At 40.3% G+C, this 26,192-nt stretch overlaps 1 protein-coding gene and 1 pseudogene across 1 annotated transcript; one reads left to right on the top strand and one right to left on the bottom strand.

Moving 5' to 3' along the window:
• The first annotated feature begins 389 nt into the window (after positions 1-389).
• On the top strand, positions 390-3,621 carry LOC104012247 (nuclear pore complex protein Nup155-like). Its single transcript, XM_087735448.1, has 4 exons — positions 390-525; positions 1,765-1,894; positions 2,159-2,272; positions 3,429-3,621. The coding sequence occupies exons 1-4, from the start codon at positions 506-508 to the stop codon at positions 3,441-3,443; spliced, it is 279 nt and encodes a 92-aa protein (XP_087591574.1). The 5' UTR covers positions 390-505; the 3' UTR covers positions 3,444-3,621.
• A 135-nt stretch (positions 3,622-3,756) lies between these two features.
• On the bottom strand, positions 3,757-25,619 carry LOC148051688 (nuclear pore complex protein Nup155-like; annotated as a pseudogene).
• Positions 25,620-26,192: the final 573 nt, after the last annotated feature.

Raw genomic sequence — 26,192 nt, 5'->3', positions numbered from 1 at the left:
GGAAAAGCAGCTCTTTTGGGGAAGGTATGGAGGGTAATGACAAACAAGCATTTTATAATAAGGGACAGAATATAGATGGTTTTGCCCAACATTATTTCCTTGATTATCATTGATACGGCACCAACTTAATTTGGAACAGAGGGTAAACTGATATATGCAGAAAACATTGTGATCTGAACATTACAGAAATATTTGTTAGATGATTGAGAACAAACTAGATATTGTGGCAACTAGCTGACAATAATCTATGACCTTTTTTCATTTTAGTAATTATGTTTACAAAGGCATACAATAACAACATTTGAGAAGAGCATTTCAGATAGTTGCAATGAAAATTGTGAGGCTTTTATTTTCTTTTGCTCTATTTACAGAATGAATAGCTACAAGTGTATCACTGACACCCTTCAAGAGTTAGTAAATCAAAGTAAAGTTGCTCCTCAGTCTCCCAGTGTACCCAAAAAGCCAGGTCCTCCAGTGCTGTCGTCTGACCCCAACATGCTAAGCAATGAAGAAGCAGGACACCATGTAAGAAACTTACAAAAAAAAAAAAATCATGACTGCACTCCAGAAATAGTGTGATTTGAAGGGGTGTAGAATTTATTATTTAAAAAAAAAATGGAATAGTTTAGTGAAGTAGATAATCGTCAAGATTTGTCATGAATTGGCTTCTTTATGTACAGAGTGTTCATAAAAAATGATGATATGCAAATAACATATGAACCTAAATATTGTCGCATGCATACATAGTGCTTGATGTAATGTAACCACTTCTGGAATAGCAGCTTTGGCCTTTTCTTCCCTTAGTTTGAACAAATGCTAAAGCTGGCTCAGCGTTCAACAGATGAACTCTTTAGTATTTCACTTTATAACTGGTTGATACAAGTTGATTTGGCTGACAAACTGTTACAGGTGAGCTCATCTCTATTCAAGGAAATAATTTGTTGGATGGTTCCACTGGGCTGGAAGTATCAGTATTATCAGTAATAATGCTGATGCTTTAAAAAAAGAGGAGAGCGCAAGAATATAAATGTTATCTTTATGACCTTTGCAGGTGACTGCCCCCTTTTTGGAACCCTACCTTGTGCAGATGACCAAGATTGACCCAAACAAAGTCAAATATATAGATTTACTTTGGAGATACTTTGAAAAGAACAGAAATTTTAGTAATGCAGCCAGAGTCTTGGCTAAGTTGGCCAACCTGCATAGGTATGGATTATGTGTGATCTATTGCATATATTGAGGTAATTGAAAAATAAAATCAAAACCTAATAGGTTTTCTTAAAATACCTAACAGGTATTTTAAAATACTTAATTTAGGTATTTTAAAATACCTAATTTAGGTATTTTAAGAAAAGGACAAGGACAAGAAAAGGACGATGCCCAAGGACATCTGCAAAAAAAATTTTAAATGAATGGAATATGTTAGTTTTTAATCCATGGCATTATTGGGAAAAAATGAAATATTTATTTTATGTATTATTCATTAGCTTGCAATGTATTTCCTGTTTTAAGTACCATATATTAAGTGGTCATTTCTTACACAGAACTTTATAATGTGATTGATAGTGTAACTGTGGAGCAGTGGATTGAGAAGTACTCTAAAACTGAGCCTGCACAAAGATGGGGTTTACATGGTTGGGTAATCTCATGCATGATTTAGTAAAATCAGGAGAAGTCACATTCCCAGGATCTAGTAAGAATATAACTAACCCTCAAATAATTATACTAAGTACCCATTTTACACTTTGAATATTTGTTTTGCAGCACAGAAATTTCTCTTCAGCAGCGTCTTGAATACATTGCATGTGCCATTTTGAGTGCCAAAAGTTCCACTGCCATATCCTCTATAGCTGCAGATGGTGAATTCCTACATGAACTGGAAGAGAAAATGGAAGTAAGAAAAAATATTAATCTAAGCTACACTGTAAATTTATTATTTCGCTTTGTCTCGTTGGCACATGATATTTTTATTACCAGTTCTGTAGAAACAGTTTTCTGTGCTTTCTTCACAACATGGCAAAGTTATGCAGCTGATAGGAGACTTTGAGGTGTAAGACAGTAACATTTCTACATTTAAATAAGTTAAAGTTAATTCTGGGTGTGTTCTTAAGCTTTGATTAAATTAATCCAATCTTCTTTGGGGTTTTTTTTAAACAAGGTTGCAAGGATCTATCTTCAAATACAAGAAACATTACAGTGGCGGTATTCCCATCAGTCTTCAGTGCAAGATGCAGTCTCCCAGCTTGATGCTGAGCTGATGGATATAAGCAAGGTGGTTAGAAATTTCTCTGTATTAAATGTCAATTTATCACATTGGCGGGGGGGTGGGGTGGGGAATGCTTTGCAATGAATAATAATGAACTTATGTTGACTATGAAAAGTAATAGATAGACAGTTTGGCATTCCTGGTCTCAGAATGTCTGTGTTACCCTAGACTGTCTTTTTCTGTACTTTGATATTCCTTCAATTTTTAGTACTTTAATTTCTTTCGTGTATTTATCTTCTTTATTAAGCCTCTTAGATTTCTTGATTTATTGGGAGTGTCATGTTAGAAAATTAATGGTATTAATTATAACTTCATATAAAATTGGGGATTGTATTTAAGAGGTAAAACTAAATGTAGTAAATAAAAATAATTTTCATTTAGTGTTTGACAAGTTACTTAAGTTGTACCTTTACTAGTCTAATGTCTACCATACAAAATAAAGAAAAGTTGATTTTAAAAAATTCCTTTTTATCCTACTTGAAATATAAAACCTTTCTTTCGGCTGTATGGAGAATTTGCTGGCCCTTTTAAGCTCTCAGAGTGTAAGCCTGCAATTATACATTGTGCGGGTCATTCTGATCCTGTTTTGGCAAGAAATCATTGAGAAAGGTAGGTCTTAATGGACTAGGAATGGTACAAGCTAGAACTATAGGAAAATGGTACAATTAAAGCTTTTAAGACTGATTATGTGCTGCTACTGATATGCTGTCCAGGTGAGATGCATCTTTTCTGGAATATTCTGTAATATATTTGGTAAGCGTAGTTTACTAGTAATTCATTAATGTTATTACCTTTGGTTTGTGCGCCTAAAGGACAGAAAAGTAATATTTTTACGTATATGTTGGAGCATATTACATGTATGGCTTGAATAATCATGTTCCAGATAACATTTAAGAAGTCATTTTAAACTTTAATCAAGTGGAGTTTGGTTTGTGCGCCTAAAGGACAGAAAAGTAATATTTTTACGTATATGTTGGAGCATATTACATGTATGGCTTGAATAATCATGTTCCAGATAACATTTAAGAAGTCATTTTAAACTTTAAACTTTAATCAAGTGGAGTTTGATGCTCTCAAATATTTTATATATGGGTCAATACTATTCTCTGGAAACATAATGTAGGCAAACAAGTGTCATAACAAATATTTCTTTCCCAACCAGCATACAGAGAGATGACCAGTGCATGAAGAGCTCTGTTCTTGCTTGGGGTGTTTAGTAACACAGGACCCAACATCCAAGTAACAGAATCCTCTTTAGTCTTGCTTCATTGCTCTGATTTGAGCATGCTGTTTAAAGCTTCTTAACAGAAAAAACTTCAAGCCAGGATTTTGATCCTGTAAGTCCTTCTGCATTTCTGTTTCATCCTTTAATAGGAGTTGAAAACATACAGCTCATAAGATTGAAAAATAAACCAGCAGTTTTCAAAGTTGTGCATATACACTTGATTGCAGGATCAATGTCTAAGCAACTTTCCTGTCCTAGCCGTTCACTGAATGTATTATTAATAGAGTTATAAAGAGAACCTATTATATTCAACAGGTACTTCATAAGCACAACATAAGTGTATTTACTAGTTTCAAATTTAAATGCTATTAAGATAGAATTCACCACCTACAAGCATTAAAGGACAGAAAACTATGAAACAAATTGAGTGACAGAATCTCTTTTTACACAAACACTTCACCCTATAATCCGAGCGAAGTATATGCAGATGCCATTGTGTCTTTCAGAAAATACTATCTCGGGACCCATCATACTGCTAACGGATATACCAGGGTGAGACACGGAATTCCCAGAAGGAAACATGGGGGTTGACATACTAGGAGGTTGTAAACCTAAGGTAAAGGTAGGCAAATATTACTCCAATTATTTTTGATGCAAATAAAAAAAACTAGTTGAAAAAAAATTCTCCATTTCTCCAGCAAAGGAAAAGAAGTCCTTACCTTGCCCAGGTGTTGTCAAAAAGCTAGGATTAGGATATGGACTATCAACGGTCAAATGGGAAACTAAAAAGGAAAAGAAATAAAAGTAAGTTTGTTTAAAAAACCCAAACAAAACAGAAAACAAACCCTAAAAACCTTGTGCAAAAGCAGCAAAGTTGTCAAATCACGTACTTTAAAGTTAGAAAACATAGAATTTAGTAGCTATACAGGACCCTTCCACAAATCCATTCCAACAGCTTTTAGTTATAGTTAAAGACCAAATTGCACTCATTTCTGATGGACCCAACATTCCATAAATGACCCAAATGGATATGATTCTTTCAATGGCAGTTATTAAGCATTTTTTTCAGCATTCATGTGTTATTTATTGCACACCATCTGTTCCCTGCATTGAATATAATACCGTCCACATACTTTTTCTTGTTCTTCATCTTCTGACTGCTCCCGTACCTGATATGGGCATCTACTCTCAAAGCACTCACTTTCGGTCATTAAGATCTTTTCAAAGAATACCAATTTTACCTTCAAAGCATTCAACTGAAAGAAACTAGTATTATTACTCTGATTTTTTTTACATAGGGCAGTTGGCCAGCAACACTGCAGCAACACTGTTAACTTGGGACATTCAGTTTGAGGCATCCCAAGTCTGCTTTTTTGCCCAAATGAGTCTAGAACAGAACTGTCCATGACCTCAGATTCAGCTGTGAATACTTAACTGTCCAAAACCATGAAATGCTTGCTACTCACTGGCAGGAACAGAAGAACTGAAAATAAGTCCAACGTTGCTTGGAGGAGGCAGAGCTGACGGAAATCACATTTGTGCTTCTCCACCATACCTAAAGTTTACATGCCAAGACAAAAATTCCTCACACTTCATACACAGTCCATTTAAATTTCATGTCTTTGAGAATTAACAGCAATTTTGGGGTTCTTCTAAAATGGGGAATAAAAATTAAAAAAAAAACAAAAAAAACAGCATAACTTTTCAGAAATATTTGTGACTCATACTTTTGGCACAAGAAAACTAACATAATACATGTTATATGAAAAGCATTAACATATGCAATTGCAAAGATAAGTTAGATGAACAACTAATATTTTTGTGGATGTTTTAAGTTCTGTGGTGATATGATCAGGCTTTAAAGAGAAATTTGCCAAGTCTCAAAATCAGGCTTATGCTTTAGTATCTTTAACCCTTCACTGAAAGAGTAGTCAGGCACTGGAACAGGCTGCCCAGGGAAGTGGTTGAGTCCCCATCCCTGGAGTTATTTGTATAGACATGGCGCTTAGGGACATGGTTTAGTGGTGGTCTTGGCAGTCCTAGGTTAACGGTTGGACTCGATGATCTTAAAGGTCTTTTCCGACCTTAACGATTCTATGATTCTACGATTAAAGAGCCTGTACGATAATTTAGTGGCTGTAGTGATCCTGAGCATAATATTCAGAACAACCTAAAGAATTGAAACTTACCTGAAGAATGCTCGCATAGCCCAGGCAGACACTTCTCTGTCACACGCGGCATTAGAACAGGCCAAGATAAAGCAAGTGGCACAGGCCTGATCCTCCTAGAGCATATTATACTATTAGTGTGGCAGCTTATATCAAGTTGATAAGAAATATACAGAAGTTATATTGGTCAATAACTAAACAGTAAATACTTCTTGCATCATTTTATTTAAAAGGCAAGGAAATCAGCTCTTCCCAATTATAGACAGGAAGTGAATCATAGTGAGGCATCCCACTGTAGCAGGTAAGCTTTTGTTATACACATTTTTTGCAAACTCAGTAAGGTTACTGGTAGGAAACAATCTCCATGTCTATCACCTAATTATGACTAAGATTAATGAAATTTCTACAGAAATGTAAATTAAGATTGTATTTGAAGAAAAAAATCTATATAAGTAATAATGGTTTGCATATTCTAATAGCATGTTAAAATATCACTTAGTATGTCTTATCAAAGCACAAGAGAATAGATTACAGTGAACATTCACTACAGATACTAATCAGTACTAGTCAAATTAAAATTGTAATCCACGACAGCTTCCTTCCTGCTTGTCTGTTATTTACCTTAAACAAAAAAATAGACCAGTTTACACATTTGTACTGGCCTTCAAAATGTAAAAACCTCTTCTAGTGGTAGGAATTTAACCTTTTTAGAAACTCTTCCTCCCCGGTCTTAGATTAACTCCTTTCCTAAACTAAGAACTCCATTATATATCTGCGTATGAGAAATATAAAAATTTCAGGAAAAGTGAATTACACTTCCATTTTTAGATATCATAAAAATGAGAAATTATTTCTCATTATACAATCTTGTTTTATGCAGACAACACAGGAGGAAAAGCTAATACTTAAATCAATAAATGAAATGCTAACTAGAAGTTTGTAGCAACAACAACAAAAAAAAGGACACATGCTAAAGAAAGCTATTGGATTTACATAAATATTATAAATCTTCCACAAAAGTTCTTACCTGATGCAACTCAAAAAATCTTTCAATCTCTTCTCCATCTCCACCTATATTGCTAACAAGAAGATGCCGCAGTTGATTGACAGGTCTGAATTTATGAAACATAAAACTCCCCTAAAAGTAACCCAAAATAATACAAAGTTAAAATAAAGCTGTCTTTACACTGGCCATACCAACACTCCCTCCCCACAATGCTTATCTTTAGCATTCTGAATTTTCCTTCGTTGCATTATTGGATCAAAGTGTAATGTGAATGGTGCCTAAAGCTTAGTTCCAATTCATATGCAGAAAATTCTCTGGTGAGTCTAGGAAAGGCAGGAAAAATACTGCAATGGCTATAAACTCTCCAAAAATTGAGTTGTGCTGGTTTTGGCTGGGATAGAGTTAATTTTCTTCATAGAAGCTAGTATGAGGTTATGTTTTGGATTTGCACTGGAAACAGTCATGTTATATGAAAAGCATTAACATATGCAATTGCAAAGATAAGTTAGATGAACAACTAATATTTTTGTGGATGTTTTAAGTTCTGTGGTGATATGATCAGGCTTTAAAGAGAAAGCTATGCGGTAGTGTTTTTTGTGTTAGTTTTGGTGGTTGCTTTTTTTTCAGTAGATTTGCATGGAAATTCAAGGAAACAAAAATCTGTGAATATATGTGCATACACACCAGAAAGAGCTGTATTTTCACTTCCATGTGCTGACTTTGCACTGACAATAGCATAAGATTTTAATGTGTTAGTAGTAAATTTAAGTACCTCAGTGTAGTTGTGAATAAATGTGGAACTTTTTTTCCTGAAGTTCTCTCTAAATTATTTCTTTTCTCTTTCAGAGTTGAGCGATAGTGTGTCTCTGAGCCCTGCTGACAGAATGCAAGCACTTAGTCTGAAGATGGTATTGCTTGGAAAGATATATGCTGACACATCTCGTTACTTTCCTTTAGGCAAGTGGTTTAGCCTGCATAGTGAATAAACATATGCATTACATGAATGTGTCTCAGCTTTCTTTTTAGCCTCTTAAAAAAAGATTCTAACCTAAGAAATGTCTCTCTCTTTAGAATCTAAAAGGAAAGAATATTGATAATTTTATTTCCTCCAATGCTTGTGATACATAATTACTGTAGTTATTTATGAATTTTTTCGCTGTATCTGAAGCAACAAATTATTTCAACCATCAGTAGTGATGGAGTTGATCTTGAGGGTGTCTGGGTGGTGCTTTTCAGTTTTGTCCATGAAATTAAGAATAAAAGGATTGTGATACTTGCTCAATATTACAGTGACTTTGACAAGGGAATGAGGAGAGGGAGGTTAGACAAAAAGTAGAAATAGAATTCCTATTGCCTCTAATCTTGTAAAAGTAGTATGTTTACAAAATCATTAAGGTTCTTACAGGTGCAGTTTTTCCTAGAGTTTATCTAGGGATTTAACCAGAATTTACAAGTTTTCACCCTGAATGAAGCTTAGAAGGCAGCAACAGTTACTTTTGGATGGCTGTGCAGATCGCATTTTAGAAAGTAGTAAAGTTTTTTTGTATGAAAGTGCAAAGTAAAAATGTGTATTTATACATATAATAAGATTTTAGGCAACCAAATTTATTTGTATCTACTGCTATCTGCTGGGGCAGATTCTAAAAACAATTCAGGAGATTTCTGGATCCTTTTGGAGCTTCTTTCTGCTTTTGAGATGCTCAAATGTTCTGATGACTTGGTATTATATAAAAAGCTGGAAAATATCTTGTTACAGCACTAAATGTTCTTTTACAATACTAAAATATTGTTACTGACACTTAAACATGATAAAGATGCAGTAGTGTTTCAGATAGAGCTGGCTATTCTGGCAAATGAAATGATAGTATGTTCTTTTGTGATGAAACAAGAGTTAATGAACTTTTCTGAGCTGCATAGTTCCGTGGCAGAACTGTAATAAAGTGCTAGTGTAAGTAATCCCTGTCATGCATTGCTGATAGCTTGATACCATCTTTGGAGGTAATTATATTTTGCATATCCTTTCCTCTGTGCAGATTGGGGGAAACTTACATCTGCTTCACAGGTGAAAGGTACCAACTGTGTGGAAGACAGAAAATCAAACTTGGAGCTAGTAAATCACTTTCAAATGCCTTTCTTTGCTAGACTACCATTAGCAAGTTGGAATCCAAACATCCCGTTATATTTTTCCTCCAGATTTTTTAGTGCAGTTTCTAGAGCAACAGGTCTGCACTTTGAACTGGGATGTAGGTTTTGTAACATATACCATGCAAGAAATTGGAGTGCCATTGCCAAGGCTGCTTGAAGTATATGACCAGTTGTTTAAAGCACGGGTAAGGAAAATAGCCACAAAATAATTTTATTTTCAACTACTATCAAGGTCTTACTTTGGTGGGAAACATATAATACTATAAGGTGTGATATATCAAAAATATCAACTTCATAGATTTTGTTCCTTTTTACTCAAAGGTTCTTAATGTTGGGGGGTTTTTTCCCTGTTGATTTTATTAACTTCAGTCCTAAAGTATGAGGAAAATTGTTTTGATTTTGTTAATCCTTTTACATCACCTAAAGTTGATTTAGGATTAAGTAGGATTAGAATTATTATGCTGCAGAAGGAACAGCATATCTTGAATATATTAATTGTATTTGTTTCCTATTCATGATTAAAATTTGCTATATTACTGCATCTTCTCTAATGATAGATTAGATGCAATAGGCAAAAAGAATAAGAATTCATATTTTTAACTTTTCGTTTGTAGAACAGGATTTCTGAATTAAAACAAAGAGAATTGACTTGGTTCTTTTTACCCAGATCCCTTACAGTGTAAGGAATTCAGAACTTTGTAAAATCTATTACTTTACAAACTGTTAGGCAATGGAAAACTGAGTTAAATTCATGTATGTTTTAGTACTCAAAAGTCAAAATAGTACTCAAAACATAGACTTAATATAGATTAAAATAGAATTCCCATTTCTCTTACATTTTTGTTACAATTAATAAATAATTACCACAGTTGGCAATTTGTATACTCATACAAATGTTATGGTATATTGATACCATTTTTATACATATATGTATTTCTTGTCTCCTTAATATTTTGGAATCTTTTTGTAGGACCCATATTGGAATAGAATGAAAAAGCCTTTACACCTTTTAGAGTGTGTTCATGTATTATTATCAGGATATGTACATGATCCAAGCAGAGTACTTCTGAGGTAAGAGAGGCAACTATATCCTAATAAATAGTAAAATATATGAAATATCCTAAAGCAGTGCACTTCCACAATCCCCAAAGAATTTTCTAATAAACAGTTAAATACTTAAAAGTAGCTGACAGATGTCTTGCTGATATGTTATTCCATTAAAACTCAAAGAATGCTCACTTTCTATTTAAGATGAATTCTAATATACGGAAACAAAAAGGAGCTTGTTATTATTCTGTTTTCTTTACAGGCGACAATTCACAAATGTTTGCTTGGATGCTGTTAGTTCCTACTTGGTTGAGCTTCAGTCTATGAGCCCAATGCTAATGGTGCGGACTACTGTTGGGAATTTTAAATCACTACAGGCTAAACTAGAACGGCTTCACTGATAGACTAATATAATAAAAGAATCATTAGTTCAGATAAAATGAACTATGAAATAAAAGTTCAGATGTCTGCACTGAATCTCTGGAAGAACAAATGCTCAGAAAGAAATTCTGAGAAAGTTGTATCTCCTGCTGCAGTTATTGATTGTGTGGCCTGTATTCCTGCTATTCTAAAGGTATCTACAAATTGTAGAATGTAAATGTGACAAATTGAATTTCTTTTGCTACTACCAAATTTTTTAACAATAGAAAGCTTTTTTGAATACTGTTGAAATAAAATACATTGCATGATCTTTCCCTTGAGGATTAAAAATATTTGGAAAATATTTTTCTTTACTTAACATAAAGTAATGGAGAAAAGTAGGATGTAAAATCTACTTGATAGCTGTTTTACAATTATCAAAACAAGAAATTACAACCGCAGAAGGCAAGAAGATGATAAAAGCGCATGTAGATGAGTCAGGTTGTAAATGTGGTCATATCAGGAAGTAGTGATGCAATCATAACTCTGTGCATGAGTTTATTTGCAGGCCTTTCAATAACAAAGAAACAAAGATAATCATTTCATAACTATCACTTTAAACACAACCTGCCACTGTAAATAGAATGTTTGGGATGAAATTGCAGAAACTAGCAACCTAATTTGTATTACAAGTGAAAGAACAGTATTTAAAGCCCATCAAATTATTTTCCCTATACCTTTTTAATAAATATGTTGTATCTGTTAAAGAAGTCAAGTAACTTCTATTTTCATTATATTCACGCAAGCACCAAATTGTGTATATTCCTTAAAATGAGCAAAGCCTACACATCATCCTGTATACATGCTTCCTAAGACTTTAAAATCTCATCCTACAAAGAAATTTGTTTTGTCTCGATTTTACTGCTATGTATTGTATACATATTCAACAACATAAACTCTATATACCATGCACAAGAAATTACCAGTTCATGTTGGTCTTTAGTCTTCCTCAAATAACTTTTTCATGTAAGTAAATAATCAAAGAATTTGGATAGATTTTTTAATGGGGGAAAGAAGCAAATATCTTTATATAGGTATACAGAGTAGGTTAATGTATTTTTTTTCCAGGAGAATGAGTAGTTGATACACATATCACAGGTGTTCAAAAAACAGAAAAAAGTATTATGGATTAAGACATTTATTTACATGCAAGTTATCTACTTATAGCCTTTACTACCAGATCTGATTACTATGCTCTAAAGTTTTGATTAAAGTGCAGTCATTAAATTTCTTTCCCTGTGAACTGCCAGGTACATTCTGATGGTTTTCAGCCAGAGAATGCACTCAGTGAAGTAATATGTAAATTAAAATAAATCTGTTTTTTTACCTCTTGTTAAATCAAAATAGACTTGAAATCTTAATATTGGCTTTTCTCTTGTCAGTGTTGAAATTTCCTCACAAATTATTTAAATAGAGGAATTACTTTATGTCCTGGGAAAAAGATTTGTATCTTTCCATATATAGTAGATTATCTTTAGCTATTACAAGTTATTTTCTGCTGGTAGCTATGTTTCACACCAAGGATGTCATGTACATTTACCCTAGTCTTGTTATTGCAGTTGTGTTCATACCCCATACAAGTGATGTCTCAAGTCTTGCCTGATGTATTTAACTTTTTTTTCTAAATTTTAATATTTGCACAGAAGTATATTGTATTGAGCCATATTCTGTAATCTAGATAAACAGATTTCTATTTTCAGATCTAAAGAAATGACCAAAGAGTTGGGAACAGGCACAAGTCACAGACTTGAGGTTCAGCTCTTCATTTTTTTTTCTATAGAGTAAAAATGCCTCTAGCACTATTACAAGTTTATCAAAGTAACTCTTTATACACTTTGAAATACTCTTATCTTTGATATTTTCAGATGATTGCAGGTAATTTCAGTGTAGTGTCGCAGGAGAAAAGTCAGAGATCATTCGGGCAGATCTAAGCTAGTAGTTTATTGAGTTCTAATCAGTAAATTTAGGTATGTAAAATATTTAATGAGTACAGATGGATTGGCGGTCAATACTCTACTACACTTAAAGTTAGTATGGGATACAAAGATTATCACGTAAGCTTACTATACGTATCTTAAATGTTACATGCATGCAAAAAATGTCACTTACCAACCATTGATGTCTGGTGTCAGGTAAGGGATCTCTCAGCCTTGAGGGGTAACCTTGAGAGGCATCCCTACTCAAGGGGAGATCAGCACCACACAGCCAGCTGCTATGGAGGGAGAGCTCAACAGACCCTGATGGCTGCAGATATTTATAGCATAAAAAGTGGTTGATTCGTAGTCAGATTTTCTGCTGTGTTTAGGCTGCTTATCAGCCTAGTCTCCAGCCAAACCATTTTTTTGGGTTTGGTGCTGAGTTCTCACTGATAGCCTCACACAATAGGATTAACTTCGGTTAGGCCTACTTGCTGAGCATCTGCCTGGACCAAAGTTCAGTTAGTTCAAACAGGAGTACATCCGTCACATGTAGACATTGCCTTTTGTTTTCATAGCACTTGCTCTGCTCTCATGGAGAAAGGGTAGGTTCTGTTTCCCAAGTTAAATTTTGAGGGATGTGGAAACCTGAGATCAGAGGAAAGCAGTGGGGTGGATTAATGCAGTAGGTGAAACAAACAGTGACAAGTACAAGGAAGTAACTGACCAATGTGAACCATTTCTTAAGTGAGTAGATTATTAACAAAATTATCAATAACTAGATGATTACTTTTGTTGGTAATTTTTTTTCTTCTGTCCCAGTGTAACTCCTCAAGCTCGAGAAGTGGGACCATGTGAACCTCATGAGGTTCAACAAGGCCAAGTGCAAGGTCCTGCACCTGGGTCAGGGCAACCCTCGGTATCAATACAGGCTGGGGGATGAAGGGATTGAGAGCAGTCCTGCCGAGAAGGACTTGGGGGTACTGGTGGATGAAAAGCTGGACATGAGTCGGCAATGTGCTCTCACAGCCCAGAAAGCCAACCATATCCTTTATAGCTGTGTCTCCTACTGTCACTCATCCCCCGATCCCCAAATACTGATGATGATACAAATTCTCCCTTATGGCAACCTCAGCAGGTTGTCTCTGAGCTGTTGCCATACGTGGTACGTAGGGCCCGGCTTTCCCCCTTGGGGAGAGGTGCTAATCATAGAATGGTTTGGGTTGGAAGGGACCTTAAAGATCATCTAGTCCACCCCCCCCCCCCGCAATGAGCAGGGATACCTTCCACTAGATCAGGTTGCTCAAAGCCCCATCCAACCTGGCCTTGAACACTTCCAGGGAGGGGGCATCCACAACTTCTCTGGGCAACCAGTGCCTCACCACCCTCATAGTGAAGAATTTCTTCCTTATATCTAATCTAAATCTACCCTCTTTCAGTTTAAAGCCATTACCCCTTTTCCTATCACTATGTGCCCTTGTGAAAAGTCCCTCTCCAGCTTTCTTGTAGGCCCCCTTTAAGTACTGGAAGGCTGCTATAAGGTCTCCCCGGAGCCTTCTCTTCTCCAGGCTGAACAACCCCAACACTCTCAGCCTGTCCTCATAGGAGAGGTGCTCCAGCCCTCTGATCATCTTTGTGGCCCTCCTCTGGACTCTCTCCAACAGGTCCATGTCCTTCTTATGTTGGGGGCCCCAGAGCTGGATGCAATACTCCAGGTGGGGTCTCACCAGAGCAGAGTAGAGGGGGAGAATCACCTCCCTCGACCTGCTGGTCACCCTTCTTTTGATGCAGCCCAGGATACGGTTGGCTTTCTGGGCTGCAAGCGCACATTGCCAGGTCATGTTGAGCTTCTCATCAACCAACACCCCCAAGTCCTTCTCCACAGAGTTGCTCTCAATCCATTCTCTGCCCAGCCTGTATTTGTGCTTGGGATTGCCCCAACCCATGTCCAGGACCTTGCACTTGGCCTTGTGGAACTTCATGAGGTTCACACGGGCCCACCTCTCCAGCCTATCAAGGTCCCTCTGTATGGCATCCCTTCCCTCCAGGGTGTTGACCGCACCGCACAGCTTGGTGTTGTTGGCAAACTTGCTGAGGGTGCACTCAATTCCACTGTCCATTTCCCCGACAAAGATGTTAAACAGTGCTGGTCTGAATACCGACCCCTGAGGAACGCCACTTGTCACTGATCTCCACTTGGACATCAGGTATCTGTGGTCTCCTGCCAAGGCCGGCAGGTTCAGAAGCAAAGGGGCAGAGGGAAACCGTACTCTGAGCCCAGCCAGGGGACTCGGGGAGACAAACAGTAATCCACTCTTGCGATGACGAGAGCTCTACTCAGGGAGACGACCCGAAGGCAGCTGTCGGGGTGAGGGCTGAGCTTGCAGCCGGGGCGGTGGCAATCCGTCGTGCGGGGCTCGCGCCTGCGGACTGCGCTACCCATGCCCTGCCTCCGGCCGTTGACTCGGCAGCAGGTGGCAGGGCTCGCGTAGCGACGGAGTGAGTGAGGCCCGGATGGTGCCGGGGTCCGGCTGGGGCTGGGGCTCCGGTTCCCGGGTGTTGTGGCGGTCCATCAGTACCCCGGCTCTGCCGGTTGTGGCGAGCAGCGATTTGGGCACGCACGATCTCCCTTTGTCTATGTTCTGAGGGCTGCCGTTAGCCTGAGGGACCGTCTCCGCACTGACTCGGGCAAAAGTGGTGGTATTCTTGTGGATGGCGCTCGGAGGAGCCGGGGAAGTCTGTCCCGTCCGTGTTCCCCTCCCCCCCGCGCAGGGGGAAGCGGCTTGCCCGCGCTCTGCCTTGCTTCGGGAGCTGTGCCGCCCTCCGAATAAGGCAGTAGCCTAGCAGCGGTCACTGGTGCCCTTCGGTTGTGGGGTGTACCGTGTTCTGTCACCCTGCGGCCTGAGGTGGCTCCGAGATTCCCAGATAAACAATGGGGAGGGTTTTGGTGGTGGTGGTGGTGGTGGTGGTTGGTTGGTTTTGGTGTTGGTTTGGGTTTTGGTTTGGTAGTTTTTGTTTTGGTTTGTTTCAAAAAAAACCATGTCCCTTACATGATATTCTCATTTTGATGGTTCTAGTTTTTCATAACCTTTTTTTTTTTTTTACAGTACATTACTCGAAATCGTGAGCAAAAATATTTTTTTCCCATTCCCTGCTGCATCTGTTGAAAGATGTGCTTTCTTAAGCTTTTCTGATAAAATGAGACTAATTTTTTTTCTTCTCTTCTAATATATGATTTGAGTTTAAGTAGGTAACTATTTAAGGCCTGTTCCTCCTTCTGTTGACATCACTGGCAAAAATCTCATTGAATTAAGCACTACAAGATGAGATAACTAGTATCTAATCTTGCATTTATTGGCAAGTAGTTCAGTTGAGGTACTTTGATGAACTTTTTAATAATGATTGTAAATTTAATTTAATACCTTGAAACCTGTGAACCAAATTTGTCATCAGTGTAGGTTGATGCTAGATATGATGTTGTACTGTAAAGCAAATATGCCAAAGAATGAAGTTAATGTGGTAATTGCAGCTGTAACATATTTTGGGTTTTTTTTTAAATTACTTTTCCCTATCATTTTTCATTTTGTAGTTGTTTTTCCTTGCAACTCATGTACCCGTGCCTCTAGGGTCGAGATAGGTTTTCCATCCCACTTCCTCATGTCCCCTCCGTGGTCACGCAGATAAAACCACAGGGTGGCCCGTGGTGTGTATCCACTATATCTTCTCTCTTGAGCAGAGGGACGCTTACTCCTAATGGCTGAGATACTGGTCCGTACAGGTGGGGAGTAGGACATGACCTCTTTGAATCGCTGGAACTCCCAGGACAGTATTTCACACAGTTTTTCCACAGCTGAGACGCAGGCCCATAGGGAGGAAGAGAGACTTTCTTCGTATTGTCGCAGTTGTCCAGCCAATTTATCCACTGTTTGTCCTTCTCCGTCTTTCCACGTTATTACTGCCAGTGGGTTGGCATGCGATGATGGTGCGCTCCATACAAACGTCCGCCACGTGTGTCATAGAATCATAGAATCGTTAAGGTTGGAAAAGACCCTTAAGATCATCGAGTCCAACCGTTAACCTGTCACTGCCAAGTCCATCTATACCATGTCTTCAAGCACCGTATCTATACGTTCTATAATACCTCCAGGGATGGAGACTCAACCACTTCCCTGGGCAGCCTGTTCCAATGTTTGACCACCCTCTCGGTGAAGAAGTTTTTCCTAATATCCAACCTAAACCTCCCCTGGCGCAGCTTGAGGCCATTTCCTCTCGTTCTGTCACTCATTACTAGGGAGAAGAGGCCAACCCCCACCTCGCTACAACCTCCTTTCAGGTAGTTGTAGAGAACAATAAGGTCTCCCCTCAGCCTCCTCTTCTCCAGACTAAACAACCCCAGCTCCCTCAGCCGCTCCTCATAGGACTTGTTCTCCAGACCCTTCACCAACTTCGTTGCCCTCCTCTGGACATGCTCCAGCACCTCAAGGTCCTTCTTGTAGTGAGGGGCCCAAAAGTGAACACAGTACTCGCAGTGCGGCCTCACCAGGGCTGAGTACAGGGGCACTATCACCTCCCTGGTCCTGCTGGCCACACTATTCCTGATACAGGCCAGGATACCATTGGCCCTCTTGGCCACCTGGGCACACTGCTGGCTCATGTTCAGGCAGCTGTCAACCAACACCCCCAGGTCCTTTTCTGCCAGGCATCTCTCCAGCCACTCCTCCCCAAGCCTGTAGCGTTGCATGGGGTTGTTGTGACCGAAGTGCAGGACCTGGCACTTAGCCTTATTGAAACTCATGCAGTTGGCCCCGGCCCAATGATCCAGCCTGTCCAGGTCCCTCTGTAGGGCCTTCCTACCCTCCAGCAGATCAACACTCCCACCCAACTTGGTGTCATCTGCAAACTTACTGAGGGTGCACTCAGTCCCCTCATCCAGATCATCAATGAAGATATTGAACAGGACTGGCCCCAGTACTGAGCCCTGGGGAACACCACTCATGACCAGCCGCCAACTGGATTTGACTCCATTCACCACCACTCTCTGGGCTTGGCCGTCCAGCCAGTTTTTAACCCAGGGGAGAGTGCACCCATCCAAGCCGTGAGCAGCCAGCTTCTCCAGGAGAATGCTGTGGGAGACAGTGTCAAAGGCCTTACTAAAGTCCAAGTAGACAACATCCACAGCCTTCCCCTCATCCACTAAGCGGGTCACCTTGTCATAGAAGGAGACCAGGTTAGTGAAGCAGGACCTCCCTTTCATAAACCCATGCTGTCTGGGCCTGATCCCTCGGTTGTCCTGCACTTGCTGCATAATGGCACTCAAGATGACCTGGTCCATGACCTTGCCCGGCACCGAGGTCAGGCTGACAGGCCTGTAGTTCCCCGGATCCTCCTTCTGACCCTTCTTGTAGAGGGGCGTCACGTTTGCTAGCTTCCAGTCATCCGGGACCTCCCCAGTTGACCAGGACTGCTGAAAAATGATGGAGAGTGACCTGGCCAGCTCCTCTGCCAGCTCCCTCAGTATCCTCAGGTGGATCCCATCTGGGCCCATAGACTTGTGCGCACCTGTGTCGTATGCACCTGACTTCATCTGGATCTTTGGATAACTGCTTGTTGTCCAGGTAATCATAAATCACCTCCAGCATGGCTAATTCCCTCAGGTACTGGATACCTCTCTCCATGGTGGTCCACTTGCCTGGGTGACACATAACATCTTCCTTGAAGGGATACCTTTCCTTCACGCCTGACAGGAGTCGCCTCCAGAGGCTGAGGGCTTGTGCCCCTTTTCCAGTTGCTTTGTCAATGCCCCCTTCCCTAGAAAGGGATCCCAGCTGCTTGGCTTCTCTACCCTCTAATTCCAGGCTACTGGCCCCATTATCCCAGCATCGGAGCAGCCAGGTGATGATGTGCTCGCCTGGACGACAGCCGAAATCTTTTCGCATATCTCGCAGCTCACTCAGGGACAGGGATCGGGTGGTTACCATCTCATTTATGGGTTCTTCCTCTTCCTCCTCCTGTTCTCTTGATGGTCCTGGCTCATCATCAGCCCTTACTAAACGAGCTGATTTTCTTGTGTATTTCTTCTTGTGTATAGGGGCGACTGATACTGGCACGAGTTGGTTCCCTGGTTCAGCTGCAGTACCTTTTGCCAGGATTTGAGTAACTGCAGTGCATTTCGCGGGGGTTGGAATAGCTGCAGTGTGTGTCACCGGGGTTTCAGTAGCCACAGTGCCTGTTGTGGGGGTTTGAGTAGCCACAGTGCCTGACGCTGAGGTTTGAGTAGCCGCAGTGCCTGTCACGGGGATAGATCTCTGGATGGTATTCTTAAATAGTTGTTTAACACTAAACAAGACCTGAACCACATGCAGGAGACATAACAATAGGAACATGCTTGTTTGAACATCCCAAGGATATTCAAAATTCTCAAGAGCTGTTGTAACTAGCCTGAAGGAGAAAGGGAAGGTGAAGGAGCAGGGGAAAGTGTCCCTCCTCTGTCTCCTCCATAGATTGGTTCTCGAAGGAGAAGAGGTAAAAAGTGTAATTATTAATAGTTTCTGAGACATGGCTCCCGAAGTACAGGGATGACGGCAGCGCTGAGTACAATCTCATGACCGATAATTTTATCATACCATAAGCCAGTGTTACACAGTATAACAAAGCAATAACTTTAATCCAACTTCCAGAGGTGATAAACAGCACCACAGGGAGTGCATATGGCAAGTAAGGTGTTACATAACACAGCTCTGAGAACAAGCACAACAACTCTGAGAGCAAATAAATCAACATTGCGACCAGCGACTATTAAACTAATATAATGATTGCTTATCACCAATTTGTTTTAACATGCTCTGGTCAGGTCTGTCGTTATCTCGAACCCTTCATGCCCCATGTTTTGCCCCAAAAAGGACTGTTGTGGTTTAACCCAGCAGGCAGCTAAACACCACACAGCTGTTCGCTCACTCCCCTCCCCCCCAATGGGATGGGGGAGTGAATCGGAAAAAAAATGAAAAAAAAAAAAAAGTAAACTTCGTGGGTTGAGATAAAGACAGTTTAATAGGACAGAAAAGGAAGGGAAAATAATAATAATAATAATAATAATAATAATAATAATAATAATAATAATAATAATAATAATAATAAAGTAAATACAAAATAAGTGATGCACAATGCAATTGCTTACTACCTGCTGACCGATGCCCAGCCACTTCCTGAGTGGCAGTTCACCCTAGCCAGCTGCCCCCAGTTTATATACTGAGCATGATGTCATATGGTACGGAATAGCCCTTTGGCCAGTCTGGGTCAGCTGCCCTGGCTGTGCCCCCTCCCAGCTTCTTGTGCACCTGGCAGAGAGCATGGGAAGCTGAAAAGTCCTTGACTAGTATAAACACTACTGAAACTGAGAAGTTTGCATTTAATAGCTCTTGGTTTTCTTTCTTTGAGTAGGTCCTGAAAAGTGAAGAAATTATGTCTGTTGTTATACAGGCTACTGAAAAAGTGAGAATGAAGTCCTTGAGATGTGTAAAAAGGAACATAGGCCCCATAGAAATTAATATTTGGGAGCCAGAAGAAGAGGGAGCAGCAGATGATGCATTTTCTGTTTTCTGACAAGTGCCACTTGTATTTTACTTACAGCTTACTGCCAAAATGTTGTGTGTGTTTCTAACTATGCATGATTATGTATGGGGTTTTTGCCTCTCATACTGTCTTCAGTGATAATAATTTGGAGTAGTTTAATACCAGTTTTGTATTACTGGTGCTGAAGGTCAAATCTTATTGTATATCTTTGTATAGAGTATATTTAATTGTCACATAGCATCAATGACAATTGACACTTAATTGACGCTAACAAATATCTCTTATTTCATGATTCCTTTAGATAATTCAGAGGACCATTTCTTCACTTAATGCAAAAAGGGGCAAAACTCAGGTTCCACAGGCAACTGTAAATCCAGAATTTCTCAGTTCTATAATAGAGAAAAGGATATGAAGTTAAGCATAAACATACTATATGAAATTGTATTTTTTTTAAAGTACCAAGTATCTTTTTTTTAACTGTTATTATTAATAGAGTCCAGGTAATCAATATCTGAAAGAATTTACATCTCTATCAAAAGCCTAACCTAGGACAGAGAAAGTAAGTAGTGTGGTTGACAGTTGATATCCAGAGCATACAAGCCTATGATGATCTTTGTGAAACTGGTTTTGGGTAATTTTTCTTTTTTTTAAACCTAAGAACTCTAGTTGGTTATAATTCCTTGGCTAAACAGCATGTCAATATGAAGAGTTCTACTGTTATTACATGTTATATACATGTTTAATTTTGAGTGCAAAGTCAAACACACATATTGTTTACAGCTGCCTGAAGCAGTCTGTTACTAGATGTTATTCCCAAAATATGATCCTTAGTTTTTATATATATTCTGTATCTGTATAAAAGTTAGTAATTCCACTAGAAATTTTAAGGTGTTCTCTTCTATACTGTGATGCCTATTATTGTTGAGAATTGTTAGGATTAATAGCCTTGCTTAGTACTAGAAGCTAAAGTAGTTGAAGCCTTAGGCTGCAAGAGCTGACCGAGAGTAAACTTTTTGATAAAACTAATACTGCAAACACAGAACTAGCTGAAACCAGCAGATACAAGCAGAATGAAGAAGATAAGGACCAAGGAAACAATTCCAAGAGAATGAGGTAACTTCAGAAGGCAGCCAGCCCAGCGACCAAGAAAACCAATAAGAAATCAAGAGACCACCGACCAGAATTAAGTGATTGGACTTGGGGATCGAGTGATGGGTGGTATGGGTATAATTGGAGTGCGCAATCCGCGGTAGGGGCCCCTCTTCAGAGGCACCCACCTTGAGCTTCTCTGCATGTCTGATAAATAAACCACTTATTTACTCAGCAGATTGACGACTCATCTTCTTCAAGCAGGAACCTAGGGCTGAGCCTTGTTGAGGTGGCACCCACATAATTCCTACCATGGTCTAGGTGATGGCAGCATAATTCCTGCAACAGATTTGACGACCCAGATGGGGGAGGTGGCATCCGCATAATTCCTAACATGGACTAGGTGGCAGCTGCATAATTCCTGCTACAATTATCAACTTTGTAAAAGAGAATCCAAATTTTATTATGCCTCATAATATCACATGCAATTGTGTCAGGTCTTCTCAAATAAATGACCAAATTTATAATATGAAATATTCAGGACATCTAAATGATTTTGGTGATTCTGTTCTGTGCTCCTGTTATTTTTCATGAAAATATGAAAAAATCTTAGGTGCCCTCTTTAAGCATTATTAGCATTAACAGTGTTGGAAACTGACGGTCTTGAATATTGTTACATAGTTGTTACAAGACTTCACTTTTTGTAGAATTTCAGTAGTGAGACATAGCATAACACTTGAAAGACAGAAAAGCAGATTAAATATTCTCCAACAGCAGATGTATCTCTAGGTAGAAAACAAAGTAACTGTTGCATATGAAGTGAATTGTACATGACTGTTTATAAACTTAGTGATGTGGAAATGGGCTCTAGATTTCTGATATAATTGATATCATGGTTTTCTCAAAGAATTCAGAGAACTTCCACTCTCTTCAGTGTAATTTTCCTTATGCTGGGATAAGAATTCACAACGTTAGTTTATTTTTTCCCTGGATCTGTAATCTAGCTATGTTCATATGTGTGCATGTCAGAAAAATAGATGGAAAAGGCAGTAAATATTTTATTTGTTAATATCTTACACAGTTCTGGAGATGAAGATTCCGTAACCTAAAGGCGTTTGTGACATTTCTTTTCATCTTCTGCTGCACTAAAGAAACAAAAGATCTTTGGTATTAGTATTCTAAGACATTGGTGTGTGTCTTCTCTGACAAGATTTTTTTTTTTTTTTTTAATAAAGGAAGCTTCTGTGAGGGAGATAAATGTATTCTTAACTAGATGATTTTGAAGTCATGGTGCAGATTACGCCTTCCATTTTCTTTTTGGTAGATCATGTGTGTTGGTTACATTTTTCTGGAAACAGCCCATCTGAAAGACTGTACAATTAATGTCAATAAAATATTACAATATTACAGCTATACAAAAAAAAATATTAATCTTGGTGTATTGGGTTTGCATGGCAAGGTTTGGGGGGGGGGGGCGCTACAGGGGTGGCATCGAGCCAGTTCCAGCCGGCTCCAAGATGGACCCGCTGCTGGCCAAAGCTGAGCCAATCAGCCATGGTGGTAGCGCCTCTGTGATAACATATTTAAGAAGAGGGGGAGGGGGAAACTGCTGCGCAACAGCAGCCAGGAGAGAGGAGTGAGAATATGTGAGAGAAACAACTCTGCAGACACCAAGGTCAGCAAAGAAAGAGGGAGAAGAGGTGCTCCATGCACCAGAGCAGAGATTCCCCTGCAGCCTGTGGTGAAGATCAAGGTGAGGCAGGCTGTCCCCCTGCAGCCCATGGAGGTCCACGGTGGAGCAGATAGATAGACATCTGCAGCCTGTGGAGGACCCCATGCCAGAGCAGGTGGATGTGCCCAAAGGAGGCTGTGACCCCGTGGAGAGTCTGCGCTGGAGCAGGCTCCTGGCAGGACCTGTGACCCCATGGAGAGAGGAGCCCACGCTGGAGCAGGCTTGCTGGCAGGACTTGTGACCCTGTGGGGGATCCACGCTGGAGCAGTCTGTTCCTGAAGGACTGCACCCTGTGGGAAAATAACAGAAGATTGGTGAGGACGATTGTAAACACGCTCAAGTGACTTGCAGCTGAGGTGTCAAAAAACACATATATCATACTAATCATTGTTTAGTCTTGTGTGTTGGACAAGTAGAACATCTGTGTTTAGATAACATAGGCCTGTGATAGACTCAGAGGCACCTTATCAAACATGCTTGAGATTCCTGCCCTGCTGTGGGAAAGATCAAAGCACAGTGGTAAACTATGACTGTGAATCCCTGATATACAGGTGAAAACAGCAGGTTGGGCAGTCCTCTAGCATGGACCCAGCTCCGTAGTGTATGCGTTCCCGCTTGTGTGCCTCTGCCCGGGTGCTACTTTGGGGATCCCCCAATTGGCGAGGTAACGAAAATAAATTTAACTCTTTGCATTTCATCCATGGTTTTGTGGTTGTTCCTGCATCCTGCCTGTGCTGGTTCACACATTTGGCATAGTCGGCAAGATCCAGGAACAGCCATGCCATGGCTGGCAAAAAAGTCAGGGACTGCAGAGACCACAGTACTGAGCACTATACCCCCGTGGCCACTTTCCTGGCTACATGGGCTCTGCTAGAAGCATGGCCTGAAAGAGATGACGGGACAGTCGTTACCCCCTAGACAATTGAAATGGCTATGTGCAGATTGCCATGGAAAGCATCATCAGATTCTTCTTGCAAGTTAGCGGGGAGATTGGGATAATTATTAGTTACGAGTCTTGACTGTGACGTTGTTGCATTATGGAGTAAAATGGGCGATCACGCAAGAAGTAATTACTACTTAAGCAGAGCGGTGCCATGGGCTGCAAGATACTGTAGAATGGTTGATCGCATGTATTGCTAATAAACCAGGGGAGGGGAGTGAGCGAATGGCTGTGTGGTGCTTAGTTGCTGGCCGGGGTTAAATCATGACAGTCCTTTTTGGCACCCAATGTGGGGCATGAAGGGGTCGAGATAATGACAGGTTTGATTGGAATGTGCTAGATAGATAGAATTTATAGCTGTTATTGCTGTTTAGCTATTAATCGGCAGGCTTCTGTGCTTGCCATGGGGCTTACTTGCCTTACTGCATGTTAGATTCTAGTGCTAATTAGTGGCTGCTTTTTGCTTTTGATGCTTGCTGTATTGCTTATTGTCTTACTCTGATGTGCCTGAGAACATTTTTGATAACAGCAATGGCTCATGCATTGATTTTGGGATTCAATTTGGACAGGGTAGCAGTAACGAGAAGTATCAAAATGCAGCTTTTGAGAGGAGCACCTGCCTCACTAAACCACTTGATTATACCAGCAGTCACAAATGCTACTGGTAATGTAGGCACCCTAGCAAATACCTTGAGGGAAATTGGGGCTGTAACTTCGGGACCATCTGTGCAGGTGGTGAATAAAAGAAAGCCGGCAAAACTGAAAGGCATTACATCTCGGGTAATGAAGAAACAAATGTGGAATCATAGAATCATAGAATGCTTTGGGATGGAAGGGACCTTTAAAGGTCATCTAGTCCAACTCCCCTGCAATTGGCAGGGACATCTTCAACTAGATCAGGTTGCTCAGAGCCCCATCCAGCCTGTCCTTGAATGTTTCCAAGGATGGGGCATCTACCACCTCTCTGGGCAACCCGTTCCAGTGTTTCACCACCCTCATCATAAAAATTTTTTTCCTTGTGTTCAGTCTAAATCTACCCTCCTTTAGTTTAAGACCATTAACCCTTGTCCTGTCGCAGCAGGCCTTGCTATAAAGACTATCCCCATCTTTCTTGTAGGCCCCCTTTAAGTACTGAAAGGCTGCAATAAGGTCTCCCCGGAGCCTTCTCTTCTCTAGGCTGAACAACCCCAGCTCTTTCAGCCTTTCCTCATAGGAGAGGTGTTCCATCCCTCTGATCATTTTTGTGGCCCTCCTCTGGACCCTCTCCAACAGGTCCATGTCCTTCCTGTGCTGAGGACTCCAGAGCTGGATACAGTACTCCAGGTGGGGTCTCACCAGAGCAGAGTAGAGGGGCAGAATCGCCTCCCTTGATCTGCTGGCCACACTTCTTTTGATGCAGCCCAGGATACAGTTGGCTTTCTGGGCTGTGAGAGCACATTGCCAGCTCATGTCCAGCTTTTCATCTATCAGTACCCCCAAGTCCTTGTATGATCTACTACAAGCCAGTGTCCCATGATCAGAAATAAATGGGATTACATCACAAATGTTTCACCGAATGCAAAAGTTAGCACTTTTAGGCAAAAAAGCCGACCGCCCCTGGCCCCACCACCAACTCCATGCCCATCCTCCACCCCTCCTGCTACCTCAAGGCAAGGAACTACCTGGCAAATGCCAAACCAGCAGAAATGAAAGTTTGGCAGGCCTCCCAAAATTGCCGCCACTGTAGCCTCTTACCGTGAGGGGGACCGATGCCCCTATGTTCCTTTAACTATAAAGTGGTGGTCTGGGGGGATTTTACATGTGTTAGCTCTGCTGGATACTAGATCTGAGGTTACTGTATTACATAGTAATATTAATAACAAAGAAGCCACATCATAGATCTGTGGATCGGGGGGAAATCCGACCCCTGCCCTCCGAGCTAAGGTTACCTTAACAATAGGAAATGCCACTCCATTTACCACGACAGTGTTAACTGCCCCAATAGAAGAATATATCTTAGGTATTGATGTGTTGGCAGGACGAACAGTTGAAACTTTAAATGGTCGATTCTGCTTTGGGACTTCGCAAGCGGGATTTGCTATTTGATCTATAACCATCTTGCGTGGATGCCCGAAGTAGGCTCCTGTTGTGCTGCCTGTGCTTGCCAAGGTGGTAACTGTAAAACAATATCGTATTCCGGGGGGGAGGAGGAAATTACTCAAACCATTCAGGCACTTCAACAAGTGGAATCGTTAAGGAAACTATGACTGGTTTTAATAACCCTGTTTGGCCTGTTCGAAAACCAGACAGCACTTGGAGAATGACTGTAGATGATAGAGAATTGAATAAAGTCACCCCCACACACACTTCCAGTTACAGTACCAGATATGGTTACTCTTATAGAAAAAATCAGCAAAAATTTACAACCCTGGAAGGTGGTGATAGATCTTGCTAATACTTTCTTTTCGATAGCCATTACATATTTATAAAGCATGTCCACATAGTTGTACTATTTGTATGCAGCTACATTTAGGGGCATTATATAGGCCATGGGGAAAGATAGAACAGGGTCAATGGGCCTTGAATACCTGGCAGGTCAATTACATGGGCCCCCTGCCCCTGTCAAGGGGGTGGCGATATGTATTTACTGCTGTGGATACAGTGTCAAGATTGGTTTTTGCTAAACCCAC

Source organism: Nipponia nippon, unplaced genomic scaffold (assembly GCF_047370975.1).
Source record: "Nipponia nippon isolate SJK-2023a ecotype South Korea unplaced genomic scaffold, ASM4737097v1 scaffold_57, whole genome shotgun sequence".
Taxonomy (NCBI): Eukaryota; Metazoa; Chordata; class Aves; order Pelecaniformes; family Threskiornithidae; genus Nipponia; species Nipponia nippon.
This window is presented reverse-complemented; position numbering and strand designations above follow the sequence as displayed.